Genomic DNA, 23,126 nt, shown 5'->3' on the forward strand with positions numbered 1-23,126 from the left:
TCGTCGCCGCCATTCGCTCTACTCGCCATTTCGGTCCTCGCCATTTCGCTCTCCTCGCCTTAAATCAGGTTGTTTTAGGGCAAGTCGCGACCGACGCAAACCAATCCAGCCCTCCTCGCCATTTCGCTCAGTCCTCCTCCTGTTCTTGAACCGAGTCGCTGCTGTCCTCATTACATCGGTCCTATAAACGGAAATGGTGAGTTTGTTCTGGGTCTCATTCTTTTAGAGTTGTTTTGGGTCCCATTGCTGCTGCCCTCATTACATCGGTCTCATTATATGAGATTATTTCAAAATCTTCGATTATGGACTTCTTAGGGTTGTTTAGAGTATGAATTTTTTTTTTTCTGTGATTTTAGGTTCTGTTTCGAAGATTTTGGGTCTGAGGGTTTGAAGTTTTCGATGAATTTTTGATGATTAAGATTGTTTTGATATGAAATCTTGGGTTTTTTCGGTATGAAATTTTGGGATGTAGTTTTGATTAGACATTTCGGATTTTTTGGCTATGAAGTTTATAGCGTTTCAGAGTACTTTATGCTATTATTTGAAGCGATTTCGAAGATTTAAGATTGATTTCTTTTGGAAAGATTTGTGAGGATATGTATGTAGTTCGGATATTTTCCACCTACTTTGAGCAATATTTGTGTCAAAATTCGATGTTTTTAGCTTTGATTGATTCTTTATTTCGAACTTTTCTCACTGTTTTATGACAACTTATCATTTTTTGGGTCTGTTTTGATTAGACATTTCGGATTTTTTTGGCTATGAAGTTTATAGCGTTTTAGGGTAGTTTCTGGTATTATTTGAAGCGATTTCGAAGATTTAAGATTGATTTGTTTTGGAAAGATTTGTGAGGATATGTATGTAGTTTGGATATTTTACACCTACTTTGAGCAATATTTGTGTCAAAATTCGAAGTGTTTAGCTTTGATTGATTCTTTATTTCGAACTTTTCTCACTTTTATGACAACTTATCATTTTTTTGTAGGCATCGAAATATGAATTGTTAGTTCCCATCTGTAAGGACTACAGTGGTCAAATAAGTTTCAGAGGCAACGGGTACTTGAAGGAAACAAGCACACGATTTATAGCATTCGGATTACAGGCTAGGTTGAAGGACACACAATTTAGTTGGATCGATTCCCCTTCCGTTACGGAGTTCAATTTTAATGGTGTTATTATAGACCAACTTCTCCAACGACGCATCCAGCAAAGAGGTCCGGATGCAATTTATTTTGGTATCGGTAAGAAACCTATCCGTTTCGGAAGAAACGAGTTTGCTTTGACAACCGGACTAAAGTTTAGTGCGCTTCCGTCAACCGAAGAATTCAAGAAGCACCTTTCAAGCAACCGTCTGTTGAAGACATGTTTTCCTGACCCCGAACACCTTGATGACAACGACAAAAAAAAACTTCACAAGCCACCGTCTGTTGCTGATTTAGAGGCAGCTTTTCTGAAATGCACGAACAAAGAAGACTGCTACAAGCTTGGTATTTGTTTGATTGTGGAAGGTGTGATACGAGGAAAGGATAGTTGGCAAGGTATTTGGGAGGAGTTATTGAGTATGGTTGATGAGCTCCCATACTTTATGGCGTTTCCGTGGGGCCACATTAGTTGGGCTGCCACTCTCGAGGGGTTGCTAGCGACGGACCCGAAACACCTTCGTAGCTTATACGAGAATCAAGGTAAGAAGCAGAAGAATGTTCAAGACACAAAGTATGTGGTCCACGGGGTTCTTCATGCGGTTCAATTTTGGGCGTACGAGGCCATAGAGTTTGTCGGTGTAGGGTATGGCAAGAAATTGAGCGAGAATAGCATTCCGAGAATGCTCAAATGGGTGAGCATGAAACAAGCAAGACAGAAGGGGTTCACAAAAAAAGTTAATCCGACAAAGCGTATGTTTTCTCACTTTTTTTCTTCGAAGATTTTATGTACATTTTCAGGTTCATTTCGACATTTTACAACTATTATGTATGATTAATTTCAAAGTTTTGTTTTATAGGTGGAGGCAACACCGACTCTTGAGCCTACCGATGGTGAGAAGAAGTATCTCTCCATACTCGAGAGACATTCATCTAGTATACCAGAATATCCGGGTTACAGTTCTGTTGTAGCGCACAAAAAGTCTGCGTACGTGAACGAAGAGGGCGTTGGCCCACCACCTGGAGATGAGAAGTTTTCAATGCCAGAACGTCGTTTGACTGATGTGGAGCATAATGTTAAGAAAATGTGTAGGGAGCAGAAGCTCATGAGGAAGCAAATCATGAGGTGGCAAAAAGACACGACTGAGAAACCCAATTATTTGGTAAGTGTCGCCCCGGGAAGCGCTACACAAAAAGAGTGGTATCCACCAGAGAAGTATCCACGACAGAGGTCACCATCTCCACATGGTAATCTGTCTCAACTGTGTATTTCGTAGTTTTTAATTTTATATTGTTACTGGTTTCGGAGTTTTATGGCTTTTGTTATATACTGTTTCGAAGATTAGTTATTAATTCTTGGTGTTTTGTGACATAATTTTGGGCAGTGGTGAATGATGAAGGTTTATTTTTTAGTGCGACGAAGCTGTCAATATTCATGATGAAACTTTGGACCCTCCGGATGATGATGATATCGGTAATGGTGAAGAAGAAGAAGATGGTGAGGAAGACGACGATGAAGCTGATGACAACGATGGAGATGATGAAGAGGAAGACGATGATGGTGAGGAAGAAGAGGATGAAGGTGATGACAACGATGGAGAGGATGAAGATGAAGACGATGATGACGAAGGGATGGAAAGCACCGTGGCAGCCCCCGAGACGGCAAGCACCGTTGCAGCCCCCGAGACGGCAAGCACCACGGGAGCGGCCGTGAAGGAAAGCACTGTGGTAGCCCCCGAGACAGCAAGCACCGTGACAGCCCCCGAGACGGCAAGCACTGTGGCAGCCCCCAGACGACGACGACTTCGTCAACTCTCCGGAGAAAGAGACGGCAAGCACTGTGGCAGCCCCCAAGACGGAAACCTCTGTGACAGCCCCCAAGGCAAGCACTGTGGCAGCCCCCGATGACGACGACGACGACTTCGTCAACCCTCCGGCGAAAGAATCTGTCCGCGTCTATGGTAAGTTCATGTTGATTTGCCTATATTTCATGGTTTATGTTCTCAATTTTCAAACTGTTTTGCCTATATTTCATGGTTTATGTGCTTTTTAATTATTTTATGTTGGATTGTGTAGTTTCGAAGAGAAGGAGCAAGCGGCCCATAAAGTATGATGATTACACTCCATTGAACACAGCCAAACTGAAAAGCCTGAAAAAGGGGTGATGGAAATTACTTTGGTAGTGTTGGAGACTAGTTTTTTGGATGAAAATTGAGTTTGTAATGTTTACTGATAATTACTTTGGTAGTTTTGGAGCCTAGGTTTTTGGATGAAAATTGGGTTTGTAATGTTTACTGATAATTACTTTGGTAGTTTTGGAGACTAGTTTTTTGGATGAAATATGGGTTTGTAATGTTTACTGAAATCCCTAAAATGTCTGAAATTCAACACATGAATAACCTGAAATGTCTTAAATGAAACACATAAACTAACTGAAAACTCTGAAATCCTTTACAAAAAATAACTGAAATGTCTGAAATTCAACACAGGAATAACCTGAAATGTCTGAAATCAAACACATAAACTAACTGAAAACTCTGAAATCCTTTACAAAAAATAACTGAAATGTCTGAAATCCATTACATAAAATAACTGAAAACTTTGAAATCCATTACATAAAATAACTGAAAACTCTGAAATCATTTACAAAAAATAACTGGAATGTATGAAATTCAACACAGGAACAACCTTAAATGTCTGAAATCAAACACATAAAATAACTGAAAACTCTGAAATCCTTTACAAAAAATAACTGAAATGTCTGAAATTCAACACAGGAATAACCTGAAATGTTTGAAATCAAACACATAAACTTACTGAAAACTCTGAAATCCTTTACAAAAAATAACTGAAATGTCTGAAATTCAACACAATAATAACCTGAAATGTCTGAAATCAAACACATAAACTAACTGAAAACTCTGAAATCCTTTACAAAAAATAACTGAAATGTCTGAAATCCATTACATAAAATAAGTGAAAACTCTGAAATCCATTACATAAAATAACTGAAAACTCTGAAATCCATTACATAAAATAACTGAAAACTCTGAAATCCATTACATAAAATAACTAAAAATTATGAAATCCAATACATCTGACGAAAAGTACACGACTTCCAATTATGTCCCCTACCTCCACAAATACTACATTTGCGCTGAACATCAATTACTTCACCTTGAGACGGCAAACGTTTGATCTTGCGCCTTCCTTCTTTGCTCTTCTTCTTCGGCCGACCTGCGGGGTTTTTCGCAACAGGTACCTTGACCTCCATATTCTATAACTCTTTCTGGAGCATTCCACTCGTGTTCAGGACCACAAGGGTACACATCCTCCATGTATGCTGCTCTCCAACTTTTTACTCGATAGAAAGGGTGACACAATGAATACACATCGATGTTACGCTTTGTTGCAACACACGTGGCATGCATGCAAGGGAGACCAAGAAGTTGAAACAACCCGCATGTGCATTCTTTTGTCAACATGTTTACCGTGCCATCCTCGTCTCCATCAAGTACTAAGAACTCATGTTGCGTAACGCCCGAATATTGCAAATGGCGACCCTTTTGAACTTGAAGTTGTAAGTCCTCATCAAATTTTGGACTCAGTTTGGTCTTCGCATTTCCATATTTTTCTCTCCGCTTGAAGAACCATTCTTGAAGAGTAAATCGAATGCATTCCACCATGCTACAAATTGGGAATGTTCTAGCGTCCTTTATCCTTTTATTGAAGCTTTCCGCATAGTTACTCCTCAATAAATTGTACATGTTGTTAAAATATTCGAAATCGCTTTGTAAATCTACACACTACTACAAATTAACATATTGGGTGCGACATGTCGCACCGGATATTCATCCAGATGACTAAAAATTTCGCTAATGTTTAGTGGTATTAGGTGCAACATTGTCGCACCTTATATAAAATTGTCGCACCGAATACTATTCGGTGCGACAATTGTCGCACCCAATGTTTTTAAAAATTAAAGTTGTCAGCTAATTCCCTCCGAATATTTTTTGGTCTGGGAAATCATATTGGGTGCGACATTGGGTGCAACATGTCGCACCCAATATGAAAAGGGGTTATAACTCGACTGAGCCTTCTTCTTCTCTTTCACTCGGTAAAATCTCATTATCACTCTCAGTCTTCTCTCTCTCGCCGCCCGAGTCTCCTCTCTCTCCACTGCCCTCTCTCTCACCGCCGTCGTGAAGTCGCCGTCGCCGCTCTCCTTCAAATCTGCTCTCCGCCGTCCCCCTCCACTCTCCGCTCTCCCTTAACCCGCGCCGCCCCTCCCAGCCCCCCGACCAAACGCTCTCAGGTACGTCCCCCCCCTCTCTCTCTCTATCTCACCGTCTCTCAATCTCACTCTGTCTCTCTCTCTCTCTCTCTTCCAGCCTCGCCCGCTTGGCCGCCCGCTCTCCCTTAACCCGCGCCGCCCCGACCAAACGCTCTCAGGTACGTCCCCCCCTCTCTCTCTCTCTGTGTTTGACCGTCTCTTAATCTCACTCTGTCTCTCTCTCTTCCAGCCCCGCCGGTCGTGACCTGCCTTGTCCGCCCCGCCGCCCGGACCAGCCTTGCCCGCCCCGTCGACCGGACCAGTTTCCCGCCCCGAGCCGCGCGCCTCAGCTGAGCCCTCGACGAGCCCACTTCATCCTTGACAACAAGCCCACCCCGCGACCGTGGAGGTATGAGTTCCTCTCGTTGATTTTTTTTTGGAACGTGATTAGTTAGGTTATAAATTTTGGATTAGTGAGATTTTGGATTGGTTAGAGATTTTGGATTGGTTAGAGATTTTGGATTAGTTAGGTTCGTTACGTTTATGTGAAATTGAATTGAAATGTTTAATTTAGTTTAGTTTTAGATTATCGTAATTATTTGAATTGAAATTGAAATTGAAATGTTTATGTGATTGTTACTTAGTAATTTCGTTAGTAAAGTTGAATTGAAATGTTTAATTTAGTTTAGTTTTAGATTATCGTAATTATTTGAATTGAAATTGAAATTGAAATTGAAATGTTTATGTGATTGTTACTTAGTAATTTCGTTAGTAAAGTTGAATTGAAATGTTTAATTTAGTTTAGTTTTAGATTATCGTAATTATTTGAATTGAAATTGAAATTGAAATGTTTATGTGATTGTTACTTAGTAATTTCGTTAGTAAAGTTGACTGAAATGTTTAATTTAGTTTAGTTTTAGATTATAGTAATTATTTGAATTGAAATTGAAATGTTTATGTGATTGTTACTTAGTAATTTCGTTAGTAAAGTTGAATTGAAATGTTTAATTTAGTTTAGTTTTAGATTATCGTAATTATTTGAATTGAAATTGAAATGTTTATGTGATTGTTACTTAGTAATTTCGTTAGTAAAGTTGAATTGAAATGTTTAATTTAGTTTAGTTTTAGATTATCGTAATTATTTGAATTGAAATTGAAATTGAAATGTTTATGTGATTGTTACTGAGTAATTTCGTTAGTAAAGTTGAATTGAAATGTTTAATTTAGTTTAGTTTTAGATTATCGTAATTATTTGATTTGAAATTGAAATTGAAATGTTTATGTGATTGTTACTTAGTAATTTCGTTAGTAAAGTTGAATTGAAATGTTTAATTTAGTTTAGTTTTAGATTATCGTAATTATTTGAATTGAAATTGAAATTGAAATTGAAATGTTTATGTGATTGTTACTTAGTAATTTCGTTAGTAAAGTTGAATTGAAATGTTTAATTTAGTTTAGTTTTAGATTATCGTAATTATTTGATTTGAAATTGAAATTGAAATGTTTATGTGATTGTTACTTAGTAATTTCGTTAGTAAAGTTGAACTGAAATGTTTAATTTAGTTTAGTTTTAGATTATAGTAATTATTTGAATTGAAATTGAAATGTTTATGTGATTGTTACTTAGTAATTTCGTTAGTAATGTTGAATTGAAATGTTTAATTTAGTTTAGTTTTAGATTATCGTAATTATTTGAATTGAAATTGAAATGTTTATGTGATTGTTACTTAGTAATTTCGCTAGTAAAGTTGAATTGAAATGTTTAATTTAGTTTAGTTTTAGATTATCGTAATTATTTGAATCGAAATTGAAATTGAAATGTTTATGTGATTGTTACTTAGTAATTTCGTTAGTAAAGTTGAATTGAAATGTTTAATTTAGTTTAGTTTTAGATTATCGTAATTATTTGAATTGAAATTGAAATTGAAATGTTTATGTGATTGTTACTTAGTAATTTCGTTAGTAAAGTTGAATTGAAATGTTTAATTTAGTTTAGTTTTAGATTATCGTAATTATTTGATTTGAAATTGAAATTGAAATGTTTATGTGATTGTTACTTAGTAATTTCGTTAGTAAAGTTGAACTGAAATGTTTAATTTAGTTTAGTTTTAGATTATAGTAATTATTTGAATTGAAATTGAAATGTTTATGTGATTGTTACTTAGTAATTTCGTTAGTAATGTTGAATTGAAATGTTTAATTTAGTTTAGTTTTAGATTATCGTAATTATTTGAATTGAAATTGAAATGTTTATGTGATTGTTACTTAGTAATTTCGCTAGTAAAGTTGAATTGAAATGTTTAATTTAGTTTAGTTTTAGATTATCGTAATTATTTGAATCAAAATTGAAATTGAAATGTTTATGTGATTGTTACTTAGTAATTTCGTTAGTAAAGTTGAATTGAAATGTTTAATTTAGTTTAGTTTTAGATTATCGTAATTATTTGAATTGAAATTGAAATTGAAATGTTTATGTGATTGTTACTTAGTAATTTCGTTAGTAAAGTTGAATTGAAATATTTAATTTAGTTTAGTTTTAGATTATCGTAATTATTTGAATTGAAATTGAAATGTTTATGTGATTGTTACTTAGTAATTTCGTTAGTAAAGTTGAACTAAAATGTTTAATTTAGTTTAGTTTTAGATTATCGTAATTATTTGAATTAAAATTTAAATGTTTATGTGATATAATTAGTTAAGTTAATTTCAAATAACAATTAACGATTAACGATTCACTCTAAAATTCATAACAATTCACTCTAAAACTATTAACGATTCACTCAATTAACGAAATTCATAACAATTCACTCTAAAACTATTAACGATTCACTCTCAAATTCATAACAATTCACTCATATTAACGATTCACCCTCAATTTTACATCTCAATTTCCTAATAATTCACTCTTAGAAAATGAATTCTAAAGTCGTCGATGAAGTTCAAGTGCGGGAACTTAATGTTTTCCGGTTTGAAAATTGTGTGCCTTTCGGAATGATGAAGCCGATAGTTTTAGACAACGACCAAAAAAGAGGATGTCTACTGCAGGTCAGGACCCATCAGGAGGAGAGCGTGACCCCCCGCAGATGCCGAGGAAGAAGCGGGGACCAACGACTGGCGTCGTTTCTGCGAGAGCTCGTGTTGGGACCCCTGGAGCGAACACAATTCGCTACGATCAGACTGCGCAGGCGTTCTACCAAGACGTCAGGGAGCAAAATCCGTTGATCGGGACGTTCCAAAACCGATTAGGAAACCTGATCAAGAGTACCATTCCAGTCGACCTCCCAGACTGGAATCATGTGCCTGCGCAGAGTGTGGCGGCTCTTATGAACTCGATTCATAACGAGTATAACTTCGTTTATGAACATCCTGAGAGTGGCGAGCTTGTACCTGCAGATCCTATTCGCAACGAGATTGATATGGCTATCATTCGCGATGCGAAGAGGATGCGCCGTGGCCAGAAGTCGAGGTTGTCGCAGCTCTTCTTCAAGACATTTTGCGGGAGTAAGGATCTCGCTAAAAATGAAACTCCTGAAGGCTACAACAAGGAAGCCTGGTTGAAAGCAATAGAGACGTTCGAGTCGCCGGAGCATAAGGTATGAGTTGAACTTCCGATGGTTATTCGAATTTCTTAAAATTAAACTTAACGAATTTATGTCTTGCAGGCGAAATCTCTCCGCAACCGGGAAAATTCGAAGATGAAGAAGACGAAGGCGAGACAAGGGTCGCTTAGTTTTTTTGGTCATCGCTCGAGGAACGTAAGTCTCTTAATATTAATATGCAATATACATGTGATTCATATCTTAATGTTGAAAAATTACAGCGAAGGGAAGATGAGAGTATAGGCTCGGCTTTAGCGATATGGTCACAAAAATACCATGACGCTAAGGGATCGTGTACGACGGACTTCGCGAAGACGCAATACGTAAGTTAATTTTTTTTTATTTACTATATTTAATTACTTTATTTCTTCTTATCTGATAAGTTTTTTGTGGTTTTATTTTGAAGGATCAAGTCACCGCCCAGACGATAGATATTTTGCGGCAAGCGGAGGAGCAAAACATCGTGATCTCCCAAGAAGATGCGGAGATGTACGCGATGCGCGATGTTTTGGGAGTGCGCAGAGACTGGGAAGTCGGTTTAGGGCCTTCGATCCCAAGGTCATCGTTGGGTGTTGCCCAAACGCTAGATGGAGGCTCGTCAATTTCGTCATCTCAGATCGATCCATTGGTTGCCGATATGCGAGCTCAGATGGATGCCCAACAAGCCGAGCTGCAAGTGATGCGGCAACAGATCGCGTTCCTCGGCCAGCAGCACAACCAGTCTCCCATGACTCCTCAACCTCCGCCTGCATTGCAACCAGGTGGGACGGATCAGCAGACGCCAGGTTCCACGCCGGGTTCTACGCCTGGTTCTATGGATTACTTGCGAGACCGTCTTTACGGAAGCGGCGGAACGAGCGGCAACGTGTCAGGCAGCGGTGGACGAGGACGCGGAAGCGGTTCTCGAAGTTCTGGCAACTTATTCGGTAGAGGAAATTCTACTATCGATAAGTTTTATAGGAAAAAAAATTAGGAATTCATTTTTTTCTCTTGTTTTGGAAAGAATTTGTATTTTTAATTAAGAATTCTATTTTCAGAATATTATTTATAATTCATTTAGAATTTTGTTAATTAATTTTTATTTAATTTTAAATGAATTTTAATTTACTTTTTTAATTTTGTATTTTTTTTTAATTTAAAAAACATATTCGGTGCGACAATGTCGCACCGAATATCATGGCGGTAACGGCATTAGGTGCGACATTGTCGCACCCGATATGAATTTACCCGCCAATTTTATAAAATTTGGCAGGAAAATAGCTTGGGCATTAGGTGCGACATGTCGCACCTGAAAGTGTCGCACCTAAAGGGGTACTTATTAGGTGCGACATGTCGCACCCAATACCTTCTGCGACGGGTTATCCGGTGCGACGTTGTCGCACCTAATAAACTTTTAGGTGCGACATTCGTCGCACCGGAAAACGTATTTTGTCCTAGTGACAGCATATCACTGTTGTTATGCTAAGAAACAAACCAAAATCTTCGAAATTAAGTACTACCTGCTTGTGAACTTACCTTTTTCCAGGAGAGTACGACCGAGCAAACCTTTCAATTCCAATGTCTTCCAGATATTTAGCAAGGTTTGGATCTTTACGTCTTAGCTTCTCAAATTGAGCATGAAAAATAGATTTTCTCCAAGCATAACATGCGCCATACATCTCTGGGCCACAAACATCGGTTTTGAACACATGAGCAACATTCATACTTAGATGCTGGTAGCAGATCCCGTGATAACACTCTGGATACACAACCGGTATAGAATGAAGGATACTTGCGTGCCTAAAACAAAGCGTTTGAAACATAAATATTAGATCAACTAAAATATTCGAAATGTACTTTTCAGAAAAACTAAAATCTGTGAAATAACATTCCAAAATTGTCGAAACAAAACTAAAATCTTAGAAATTAAGTACCTGTCTGATATGAAACAAAGATCTGGCGGGGAACCGATGGTCTCTCTCAGTTTCTGAAGGAAGTAGGTCCAAGAGTGATTATTTTCGGTGTCTACAGCAGAAAATGCAAGTGGACACAATTGGTCATTTGCATCTAATGCAATCGCTGATAATATCTGCCCTCCGTACTTTATCTTCAAGAAACTACCATCGATACATATCATAGGTCGACATGATGCAAATCCCCGTATACAAGCTCCAAGGGTCCAAAAACATTACCGAAATCGATTACCGGAGTCAAGAACAAGGTCAGTAACCGAACCTGGAATTTTTTTGTTCTAATGCGTAGAAGTAAGCAGGTAACCGCTTGTATGACTCGTCAAGTGTACCCCTTATGTACCCAATTGCCGTCTCCTTGCATCTCCAAGCCTTCTCGTAACTCAAATTTATCCCATACTCCTTTCTTACATCTTCTATGATGTTCCTTGGTGTATATGATGTCGATTGAAGACTATACTTATGCTTGATAACATGTCCTACAATCCATGGTGCAGCTTGAAGTTGGCCACTAGCAGGGGCATCAATCGAACAAGTATGTGCAGAAACATACACACTCACTTCGAACATATCACTGTTTGGTAGTTTAATCCCTCTCAATTTCCAAGTACAATCACCAGCTTTGCACTTGACTACCCACCGACTCCTGCTTGTTTCGAAGACCCTATACTGAAAGCTCTTTCTCATGGCAAGCATGGCAACTTTAGTTTTCAAATCAAACTTGTTATAAAAAATTTGCCCAACACATATGTCCGAAGAACTGCCAGTGGATGAAGGCGTACTTACATTTTCCTCCAAATCGGGAATTGAAACATGTGCATCCCATAATTTCGACTTCTTATGAGGCGTCACCGGTACTGGCTGTGACATGGGAATATCATTATCATTCATAACCGGATCATCCTCACAATAGAACCCTCTTGCATCAAAATCTTCCTCATCATCGCCATCCTCATCTTCCTCATCATCACCATCCTTATCTTCCCCATCACCGTCTTCATCGCATGGCGCCTGAAAATCATTCACCTCGACGCTAGTACCTAAGCATGCTACCTGAGAATTTGGGGTTGGTGAAACTGCCCTGCTTGGAGTTGTACTGAGAGCTCCATCAACAATGTTTCTTTTCACGGGGGTTACGTACAAGGAAATCCTCAGCTTCGAGTGACCAGAATTCTCTAAAATAAATGCCGTCACACTAGCGTCCGATGCCAAAATGAGAGGATGCATTGGTCTTCCAGCCCAAACATACGCAGCTTCAAGTTTCAAATCGTATAACGACTCATCGACACAAAAAGCTTCGTACATAGCGATTAATAGCTCCGCCAGAGATATGTCTTTCGCGAGTGCACGCAATTCGAATCACGATTCATTAGTATATTCCCATTTTGTACATTTGTTCACCCAAGTACCATCAAATAAACAACATATATTCACGTTTGAACCTGTTAAGAAGTTAAAAAGTATACATTATAAGTCAAATCTGTACAAGCTAAAAAGTTCGAAATTCAATCGAAATAACAGCTATAAAGTTCGAAATTACAGACAACAAATTCGAACTTTTTCCTGAACCCAACATGACGAACCCAAACTCCTTTTTTTCAGGAAATCAAACAACTCTCTTACAAAATATCATCGAATTAGGGATCGAAACTTACCAATTTTTCTTCTCTCAACTGGTTAACTACATAGAAGACCCAAAAAATTTGAGTTTAAAGGAATTAGGGCATGAGCATCATAAGCTTCGAAATGCAATCGAAATAACAACTATAAAGTTCGAAATTACAGACAACAAATTCGAACTTTTTTCCTGAACCCAACATGACGAACCCAAACTCATTTTTTCAGGAAATCAAACAAATCTCTTACAAAATATCATCGAATTAGGGATCGAAACTTACCCATTTTTCTTCGGGGTTTGCCGTGCGTCGGGGTTTGCCGTGCGTGGGGGTTTGCGACGATGGGCGTGCGTGCATGAGGATGACCGACGGGGAGAAGTGAAGAGAGAGATAGACTGTGTGCGGGCTGAGCATTTTTTGTTTTCTTTTTGTTTTTGAATTGAAAAGGCACGCGTGATTTGGGAAGGGAAGGGGAGTGGAGAGAAGTGCTTGATTTTGAAAAGAATTTTAATTTAAGGGTAATTTGGACAATTCAGATGGTCAAAGGCTTGGTTTCCCTAAAAGATCCAAAGTATGGATTGGTTTTCAAATCAAATGCTACATTGAGCTTGGTTTATCAAGTTTCCCCTACAAAGTGTATATAAGCCTCATTTGTACCTAGTATTAGGGAAACTTGATAAAGCAAGCTTGATAAAGCATGTGATTTGAAAACAAAACCATGTTTTGGTTCACTTAGGAAAACCAAGCATATCACCATGTAAAAAGTCCAAATTACCCTTAAATGATTTTTTTTTTCAAAATCAATCCTTCACTCACTCCAGTTGTCTTTTTCAATTCAGAAACCAAAACAAAAGAAAAAAAAACGTGCAGCCCACAGCCAAGCACGTTTCCCTTTCAAAAAAAAAAAAAAAAAGAAACCATCCTCAGAGCCACTCACAGCCCTAGCCCGCAGCCGTCGTCGCCACTCAGCCGTCGTCGCCAGTCCAGCAATCTCGCGAACCAACATAGCCCTCCATCCGAGTCGCGAACCAGCCGAGCCACAGCCAAGCACGCATCTCCACGCTCGTCGCAAACCCCAACGCACGGCAAACCCGAAGATATATGGGTAAGTTTCGATCCCTAATTCGATGATATTTTGTAAGAGATTTGTTTGATTTCCTGAAAAAAAGAGTTTGAGTTCGTCATGTTGGATCCAGAAAAAAGTCCGAAATTGTTGTCTGTAATTTCGAAGTTTATAGTTGTTATTTCGATTTCATTTCGAAGATTTCGATTCCCAGAAAAGATATCGTTTAAACTCAAATTTTTAACTTCTTAACAGGTTCAAACGTTAATATATGTTGTTTATTTGATGGTACTTGGGTGAACAAAGGTACACAATGGGAATATACTAATGAATCGCGATTCGAACTCCGTGCACTCGCGAAAGACATATCTCGGGCGGAGCTATTAATCGCTATGTACGAAGCTTTTTGTGTCGACGAGTCGTTATACGATTTGAAACTTGAAGCTGTGTATGTTTGGGCTGGAAGACCAATGCCTCCTCTCATTTTGGCATCGGACGCTAGTGTGACGGCATTTATGTTAGAGAATTCTGGTCAATCCAAGCTGAGGATTTCCTTATGCGTAACCCCCGTGAAAAGAAACATTGTTGATGCAGCTCTTGATACAACTCCAAGCAGGGCAGTTTCACCAACCCCAAATTCTCAGGTAGCATGCTTAGGTATTAGCGTCGAGGTGAATGATTTTCAGGCGCCATGCGATGAAGAGGGTGATAAGGAAGGTAAGGATGGTGATGATGAGGAAGATGAAGATGGCAATGGAAGATTTTGATGCAAGCGGATTCTATTGTGAGGATGATCCGGTTATGAATGATAATGATATTCCCATGTCAGAGCCAGTATCGGCGACGCCTCATAAGAAGTCAAAATTATGGGATGCACATGTTTCAATTCCCGATTCGGAGGAAAATGTAAGTACGCCTTCATCCACTGCCAGTTCTTCGGACATATGTGTTGGGCAAATTTTTGATAATAAGTTTGATTTGAAAACTAAAGTTGCCATGCTTGCAATGAGAAAGAGCTTTCAGTATAGGGTCTTCGAAACAAGCAGGAGTCGGTGGGTAGTCAAGTGCAAAGCTGGTGATTGTACTTGGAAATTGAGAGGGAATAAACTACCAAACAGTGATATGTTCGAAGTGAGTGTGTATGTTTCTACACATACTTGTTCGATTGATGCCCCTGCTAGTGGCCAACTTCAAGCTGCACCATGGATTGTAGGACATGTTATCAAGCATAAGTATAGTCTTCAATCGACATCATATACACCAAGGAACATCATAGAAGATGTACGAAAGGAGTATGGGATAAATTTGAGTTACGAGAAGGCTTGGAGATGCAAGGAGACGGCAATTGGGTACATAAGGGGTACATTTGACGAGTCATACAAGCGGTTATCTGCTTACTTCTACGCATTAGAACAAAAAAATCCAGGTTCGGTTACTGACCTTGTTCTTGACTCCGGCAGTCGATTTCGGTACTGTTTTTGGGCCCTTGGAGCTTGTATACGGGGATTTGCATCATGTCGACCTGTGATATGTATCGATGGTAGTTTCTTGAAGACAAAGTACGGAGGACAGATATTATCGGCGATTGCATTAGATGCAAATGACCGATTGTTTCCACTTGCATTTGCTGTTGTAGACACCGAAAATAATCACTCTTGGACCTACTTCCTTCGGAAACTGAGAGAGACCATCGGTTCCCCGCCAGATCTTTGTTTCATATCAGACAGGTACTTAATTTCGAAGATTTTAGTTTTGTTTCGACAATTTTGGAATGTTATTTCAGAGATTTTAGGTTTTCTGAGAAGTACATTTCGAATATTTTAGTTGATCTAATATTTATGTTTCAAACGCTTTGTTTTAGGCACGCGAGTATCCTTCATGCTATACCGGTTGTGTATCCAGAGTGTTATCACGGGATCTGCTACCAGCATCTAAGTATGAATGTTGCTCATGTGTTCAAAACCGATGTTTGTGGCCCAGAGATGTATGGCGCATGTTATGCTTGGAGAAAATCTGTTTTCCATGCTCAATTCGAGAAGCTAAGGCGTAAAGATCCAAACCTTGCTAAATATCTGGAAGACATTGGAATTGAAAGGTTTGCTCGGTCGTACTTTCCTGGAAAAAGGTAAGTTCACAAGCAGGTAGTACTTTATTTCGAAGATTTTGGTTTGTTTCTTAGATTTACAATGCGACTTCGAATATTTTAACAACATGTACAATTTATTGACGAGTAACTACGCGGAAAGCTTCAACAAGAGGATAAAGGATGCTAGAACATTCCCAATTTGTAGCATGGTGGAATGCATTCGATTTACTCTTCAAGAATGGTTCTTCAAGCGAAGAGAAAAATCTGGAAATGCGAAGACCAAACTGAGTCCAAAATTTGATGAGGACTTACGACTTCAAGTTCAAAAGGGTCGCCATTTGCAATATTCGGGGGTTACGCAACATGAGTTCTTAGTACTTGATGGAGACGAGGATGGCACGGTAAACATGTTGACAAAAGAATGCACATGCGGGTTGTTTCAACTTCTTGGTCTCCCTTGCATGCATGCGACGTGTGTCGCAACAAAGCGTAACATCGATGTGTATTCATTGTGTCACCCTTTCTATCGAGTAGAAAGTTGGAGAGCAGCCTACATGGATGCTGTGTACCCTTGTGGTCCTGAACACGAGTGGAATGCTCCAGAAGAGCTGTTGAATATGGAGGTCAAGGTACCTGTTGCGAAAAACCCCGCCGGTCGGCCGAAGAAGAAGAGCAAAGGAGGACGGTGCAAGATCAAACGTTTGCCGTCTCAAGGTGAAGTCATTGTTGTTCAGCGCAAATGTAGTATTTGTGGAGGTAGAGGACATAATAGGATGTCGTGTACTTTTCGTCAGTAGTATTGGATTTCAGACATTTAAGTTATTTTATGTGTTTGATTTCAGAGTTTTCAGCTAATTTTCAGACATTTCAGTTAGTTTATGTGATTAATTTCAGACATTTCAGTTATTTTATGTGTTTGATTTCGGAGTTTTCAGTTAGTGTATGTGCTTGATTTCAGACATTTCAGTTATTTTATGTGTTTGATTTCAGAGTTTTCAGATAATTTTTATAATGGATTTCAGATATTTCAGTTATTTTGTATGTTTGATTTCAGAGTTTTCAGATAATTTTTATAATGGATTTCAGATATTTCAGTTATTTTATGTGTTTGATTTCGGAGTTTTCAGTTAGTTTATTTGCTTGATTTCAGACATTTCAGTTACTTTATGTGTTTGATTTCGGAGTTTTCAGTTATTTTATGTGCTTGATTTCAGACATTTCAGTTATTCTATGTGTTTGATTTCAGAGTTTTCAGATAATTTTTATAATGGATTTCAGATATTTCAGTTATTTTGTATGTTTGATTTCAGAGTTTTCAGATAATTTTTATAATGGATTTCAGATATTTCAGTTATTTTGTATGTTTGATTTCAGAGTTGTCAGTTAGTTTATGTGATTAATTTCAGACATTTCAGTTATTTTATGTGTTTGATTTCGGAGTTTTCAGTTAGTGTATGTGCTTGATTTCAGACATTTCAGTTATTTTATGTGTTTGATTTCGGAGTTTTCAGTTAGTGTATGTGCTTGATTTCAGACATTTCAGTAATTTTTTGTCAATGATTTCAGACATTTCAGTAATTTTTTGTCAAGGATTTCAGACATTTCGGGTTCATGTATACATTACAAACCAAAATATCATCCAAAAAACTAGTCTCCAAAACTACCAAAGTTATTATCAACAAACATTACAAACCCAATTTTCATCCAAAAAAACTAGTCTCCAACACTATCAAAGTAATGTTCATCACCCCTTTTTCAGGCTTTTCAGTTTGGCTGTGTTCAACGGAGTGTAATCATCATACTTTATGGGCCGCTTGCTCCTTCTCTTCGAAACTACACAATCCAACATAAAATAATTAAAAAGAACATAAACCATGAAATATAGGCAAAACAGTTTGAAAATTGAGAACTTACCATAGACACGGACAGATTCTTTCGCCGGAGGGTTGACGAAGTCGTCGTCGTCGTCATCGGGGGCTGCCACAGAGGTTTCCGTCGTGGGGGCTGCCACAGTTCTTGCCGTCTCTTTCGTCGGAGGGTTGACGAAGTCGTCGTCGTCATCGGGGGCTGCCACGGTGGTTGCCGTCACGGGGGCGTTCACGGTGGTTGCCGTCTCGGTGGCTGCCACGGGGGCTTCCGCCTCGGGGGCTGCCGTCTCACTTGCCGTCTCGGGGGCTGCCGTCTCGCTTGCCGTCTCGGGAGCTGCCACGGTGCTTGTCGTCTCCGGGGCTGCCACGTTGCTTGTCGTCTCGGGGGCTGCCATCCCTTCGTCATCATCGTCTTCATCTTCGTCGTTGTCATCATCTCCATCGTTGACATCCGGAGGGTCCAAAGTTTCATCATCTTCATCGTTGTCATCATCTTCATCGTCTTCCTCCTCACAATCTTCTTCTTCTTCACCATTACCGATATCATCATCCGGAGGGTCCAAAGTTTCATCATGAATATTAACAGCTTCGTCAGGGTCAAAAAATAAACCTTCATCATTCTCCACTGCCAAAAATTATGTCACAAAACACCAAAAATTAATAACTAATATTCGAAACAGTATATAAAAAAAGCCATAAAACTCCGAAATCATTAACAATATAAAACTAAAAACTTCGAAATTCACAGTTGAGAGAGATTACCATGTGGCGATGGTGACCTCCGCCGTGGAAACTTCTCCGATGGATACCTCTCTTCTTGTGTAGCGCTTCCCGGGACGACACTTACCAAATAATCGAGTTTCTCAGTCGTGTCTTTTTGCCACCTCATGATTTGCTTCCTCATGCGCTTCTGCTCCCTACACATTTTCTTAACATTCTGCTCCACATCACTCAAACGTCGTTCAAGTATTGAAAAATTCTCATCTCCACGCGGTGGGCCAACGTCCTCTTCATTCACGTACGCCGACTTCTTGTGCGCTACAACAGAATTGTAACCCGGATATTCTGGTATAGTAGATGGGTGTCTCTCGAGTATGGAGAGATACTTCTTCTCACCATCGGTAGGCTCAAGCGTCGGTGTTGCCTCCACCTATAAAACAAAACTTCGAAATTAATCATACATAATAGTTGGAAAACGTCGAAATGAAGCTGAAAATGTACATAAAATCTCCGAAGAAAAAAAGTTAGAAAACATACGCTTTGTCGGATTAACTTTTTTGTGAACCCCTTCTGTCTTGCTTGTTTCATGCTCACCCATTTGAGCATTCTCGGAATGCTATTCTCGCTCAATTTCTTGCCATACTCTACATCGACAAACTCTATGGCCTCGTACGCCCAAAATTGAACCGCAGGGAGAAACCCTTGGACCGCATACTTTGCGTCTTGAACCTTCTTCTGCTTCTTACCTCGATTCTCGTATAAGGTACGCAGGTGTTTCGGGTCCGTCGCTAGCAACCCCTCGAGAGTGGCAGCCCAACTAACGTGGCCCCACGGAAACGCCATAAAGTATGGGAGCTCATCGACCATACTTAACAACTCCTCCCAAATACCTTGCCAACTATCCTTTCCTCGTATGATGCCTTCCACAATCAAACACAGTCCGAGCTTGTACAAGTCTTCTTTGTTCGTGCACGTGTTAAAAGCTGCCTCTAAATCAGCAACAGACGGTGCCTTGTGAAGTTTTTTGTCGTTGTCATCAACGTGTTCGGGGTCAGGAAAATACGTCTTCAACAGACGGTTGCTTGAAAGGTGCTTCTTGAATTCTTCCGTTGATGGAAGCGTACTAAACTTTAGTCCGGTCATCAAACCAAACTCGTTTCTTCCGAAACGGATAGGATTCTTACCGATACCAAAGTAAATTGCATCCTGACATCTTTGCTGGATGCGTCGTTGGAGAAGTTGGTCTATAATCACACCATTAAAGTTGAAACCCGTAACGGAATGGGAATCGATCCAACTAAATTGTGTGTCCTTCAACCTAGCATGTAATCCGAATACCATAAATCGTGTGCTTATTACCTTCAAGAACCCGCTGCCTCTGAAACTTATTTGACCACTGTACTCCTTACAGATGGGAACTAACAATTCATACTTCGGTGCCTACAAAAAAATGAGAAAAGTTCGAAATAAAGAATCAATCACAGAAAACTTACTGAAAACTCTGAAATCCTGTACATAAACTAACTGAAAACTCTGAAATACATAAAAAAAGATAACTGCAAACTCTGAAGTCCTTTACATAAACTAACTGAAAACTTTGAAAATCATTATATAAACTAGCTGAAAACTCTGAAATCCATTACAAAAAATAACTGAAAACTCTGAAATCCATAAAAAAAATTAACTGAAAACTCTGAAATCATTTACAAAAGATAACTGAAAACTCTGAAATTTATTACATAACCTAACTGAAAACTCTGAAATTCATTACATAAACTAACTGAAAACTATGAAATCCATTACAAAAAATAACTGAAAACTAAATGAAATCCATTACAAAACATAACTGAAAACTCTGAAATCCATAAAAAAAAAACATAACTGAAAACTCTGAAATCATTTACAAAAAAATAACTGAAAACTCTGAAATCCTTTACATAAACTAACTGAAAACTCTGAACTCATTTACAAAAGATAACTGAAAACTCTGAAATCATTTACATAACCTAACTGAAAACTCTGAAATTCATTACATAAACTAAATGACAACTATGAAATCCATTACAAAAAATAACTGAAAACTCTGAAATCCATAAACAAAATTAACTGAAAACTCTGAAATCATTTACAAAAGATAACTGAAAACTCTGAAATCCTTTACATAACCTAACTGAAAACTCTGAAATCATTTACATAACCTAACTGAAAACTCTGAAATCCATTCTATAAACTAACAAAAAACTCTGAAATCATTTACAAATAATACCTGAAAACTCTGAAATCTTTACATAACCTAACTGAAAACTCTGAAATCCATTCCATATAATACCTGAAAACTCTGAAATCATTTACAAAAACTAACTATAAACTATGAAATCCTTCACATAACCTAACTGAAAACTCTGAAAAAAAATTTCAAAAATAAATCCATAGCCAAAGGGAGCCAAAAATCCAACGCAAACTTAAATCTTCATAAATCCCTTCAAACCTCTATGAACTTCACAGCCAAAAAATCCGAAATGTCTAAAAAAAACTACATCCCAAACTTTCACACCGATAATACCCAATATTTCATATCAAAACAATTAAGATCACCAAAAATTCATCGAAACTTCAAACCATCAAACCCAAAATCTCCGAAACATATTCTAAACAACCCTAAAAAGTCATAACCGAAGAAACCTCTAAATAATTATGAAACCATTAACAAACCCTAAAACAATGGGACTCAAAACAAACTCACCATTTTCGTCTGGTTCGCGACTCGGCTGGACTGGCGACGAGGGCTCGGTTGGTTCGCGAGAGAGGGCTCGGTTGGTTCGCGACTCGGCTGGAGGGCTCTGTGGGTTCCCGAGGATGCTGGACTGGCGACGAAGGACCGAAATGACGACTGGCGACGACGGGGACAACTGACGAGGAAGGGAACTGACGACGAAGGAAAGTGAGAGAAGAGGGCTCGGTTTCTTTTTTTTTTTTTGGGGTTTTGAATGGGAGGGAGTGCTTGGCGTTTATATTTTTGTTTCAGAATTGAAAAGGGAAAAACCGCACGTGAGGGAAGGGAAGGGAAGGGTCAAGTTAGTGAAGGATTGATTTTGAAAAAAAAATTCATTTAAGGGTAATTTGGACTTTTTACATGGTGATATGCTTGGTTTTTCTAAGGGAACCAAAACATGGTTTGGTTTTCAAATCACATGCTTTATCAAGTTTCCCTAGTATTATACATAAATGCATAATAAATTATAGAACATATATATTATATATATATATATATATATATATATATATATATACCGACATATATTTATAGCACGCATTTACAATCATCAACAACAGCTTCGTATAGGGGTTTGAGCGAATATCAGTAAGTGGTCTATCGCCATAAAGTTATGAAACAATCACGAGTTTTGAAATTCAATAAAATAAAATAAAATTCGTGTTTTGAAATTTGAGTAAGATATTAAGCGTGGGCTAAAGTTATATTGTGTTGAGATGTATGGTTGAACATTTCCATTAACGCATGAAAAAGAGACGTATGTGGATACGTACATCAAAAGAATAAAAATGAACGATAATAAAATCAATATAATATCAATATTTATATTTTATTTTTTGTGTTTATTATATATGCTTGCTTACAAAGTCGTTGACCTAACTATTTACTGTCGATACGTACGTACATCAATATGTAATTAATCTGGGAATAGTGTAACACGTCTTCTCTCGCATTGATAATTCATAATAGAATGTAGAGCCATGTTATGCACCATATATAGCTAGCTTTATCGTTACACACTTTTAGCAAAGATAATTATACTTTGGATCCTTATCTTTGGCGCAGATTTTATAATGTTATGTGAAAATCAGAATTTTATACAGTCAACGTTTGAAAATAATTAAGAGGAAAACAGGGAGTAAAGAGATTTATTATGGGCACTATATGTATAAACTTGAATAATTTTTATTTTCCATAGATTTAATTTTTATGGAAAATAGAATTCCACTCGCAATCTTAGTATCTACTAATTTTCATATTTTAGTTGTCTCAAAATTTCTTCAATCTAAATCACGCAAGAAAACTAGAAGAGATGCTCTAACGCCGATCAAGACACTTTTACAGATTTAATGATGCATATATATATATATATATATATATATATATTGAATTGTCATATCTTGATTTAATACTGGCTTTCTCTTCCTATCTCGATTGAATTCCAACTTTTTAGTCTTATTTAAACGAATTTATGGATTAGCAAACGAAGAAAGTTTTTTATAACATCTTTTTATATCCATACGGAAAAGTATAAAATAGATTTAGCAATACTTTTACCAAACTTAAGACAACGGTGAGCTATGATTTGTATCTGCGATATGCATGTAAGCTTAGGCTTATTATTCCGTGTTATGTGATAATTTTTTTTGCACCAAAAATGATGACCTTACCCAAAACAAAAGAGAAATGACCCACCAAGCCCGACCCAAGAAAGATCAAGGCGATATGAAAAGTCCAACGAGACAGTTAGGATAAAAAATCTAATGATCCAGTCGGGATAAAAATGTAATGATCCAATCGGGATAAAAAAAATCTCATAACCCAGTCATGATAAAAAATAAAAAATAAAAAAAAAAGCCCAATGACGCAGTTAAGGTAGAAAATCCAATGACTCAGTCAGGATAAATAATCGCATGACCTAGTCATGATAAAAAAAACCTCATGACCCAGTCAGGATAAAAAAAAAATCCAATGACCTAGTCAGGATAAAATGTCCTGTAACCCGCGGCAAGGATAAAATGTCCAGCGACGCGGCAAGGA

General features: G+C 38.0%; 2 protein-coding genes across 2 annotated transcripts; one reads left to right on the plus strand and one right to left on the minus strand.

Moving 5' to 3' along the window:
• Nucleotides 1-15,850: 15,850 nt before the first annotated feature.
• LOC149401126 (uncharacterized) lies at nucleotides 15,851-16,522 on the plus strand. The gene has a single exon (XM_089610600.1). The coding sequence runs from the start codon at nucleotides 15,851-15,853 to the stop codon at nucleotides 16,520-16,522; it is 672 nt and encodes a 223-aa protein (XP_089466726.1).
• Nucleotides 16,523-17,469: 947 nt separating this feature from the next.
• On the minus strand, nucleotides 17,470-19,712 carry LOC149401127 (uncharacterized). Its single transcript, XM_089610601.1, has 5 exons — nucleotides 19,673-19,712; nucleotides 18,851-19,557; nucleotides 18,356-18,743; nucleotides 17,640-18,218; nucleotides 17,470-17,558 (listed from the first exon to the last, which is right to left on the minus strand). The coding sequence occupies exons 2-5, from the start codon at nucleotides 19,454-19,456 to the stop codon at nucleotides 17,470-17,472; spliced, it is 1,662 nt and encodes a 553-aa protein (XP_089466727.1). The 5' UTR covers nucleotides 19,457-19,557; nucleotides 19,673-19,712.
• Nucleotides 19,713-23,126: the final 3,414 nt, after the last annotated feature.

Source organism: Urtica dioica, chromosome 4, assembly GCF_054948205.1.
Source record: "Urtica dioica subsp. dioica isolate 48M chromosome 4, U.dioica_male_clone48M_v1_H2, whole genome shotgun sequence".
Taxonomy (NCBI): Eukaryota; Viridiplantae; Streptophyta; class Magnoliopsida; order Rosales; family Urticaceae; genus Urtica; species Urtica dioica.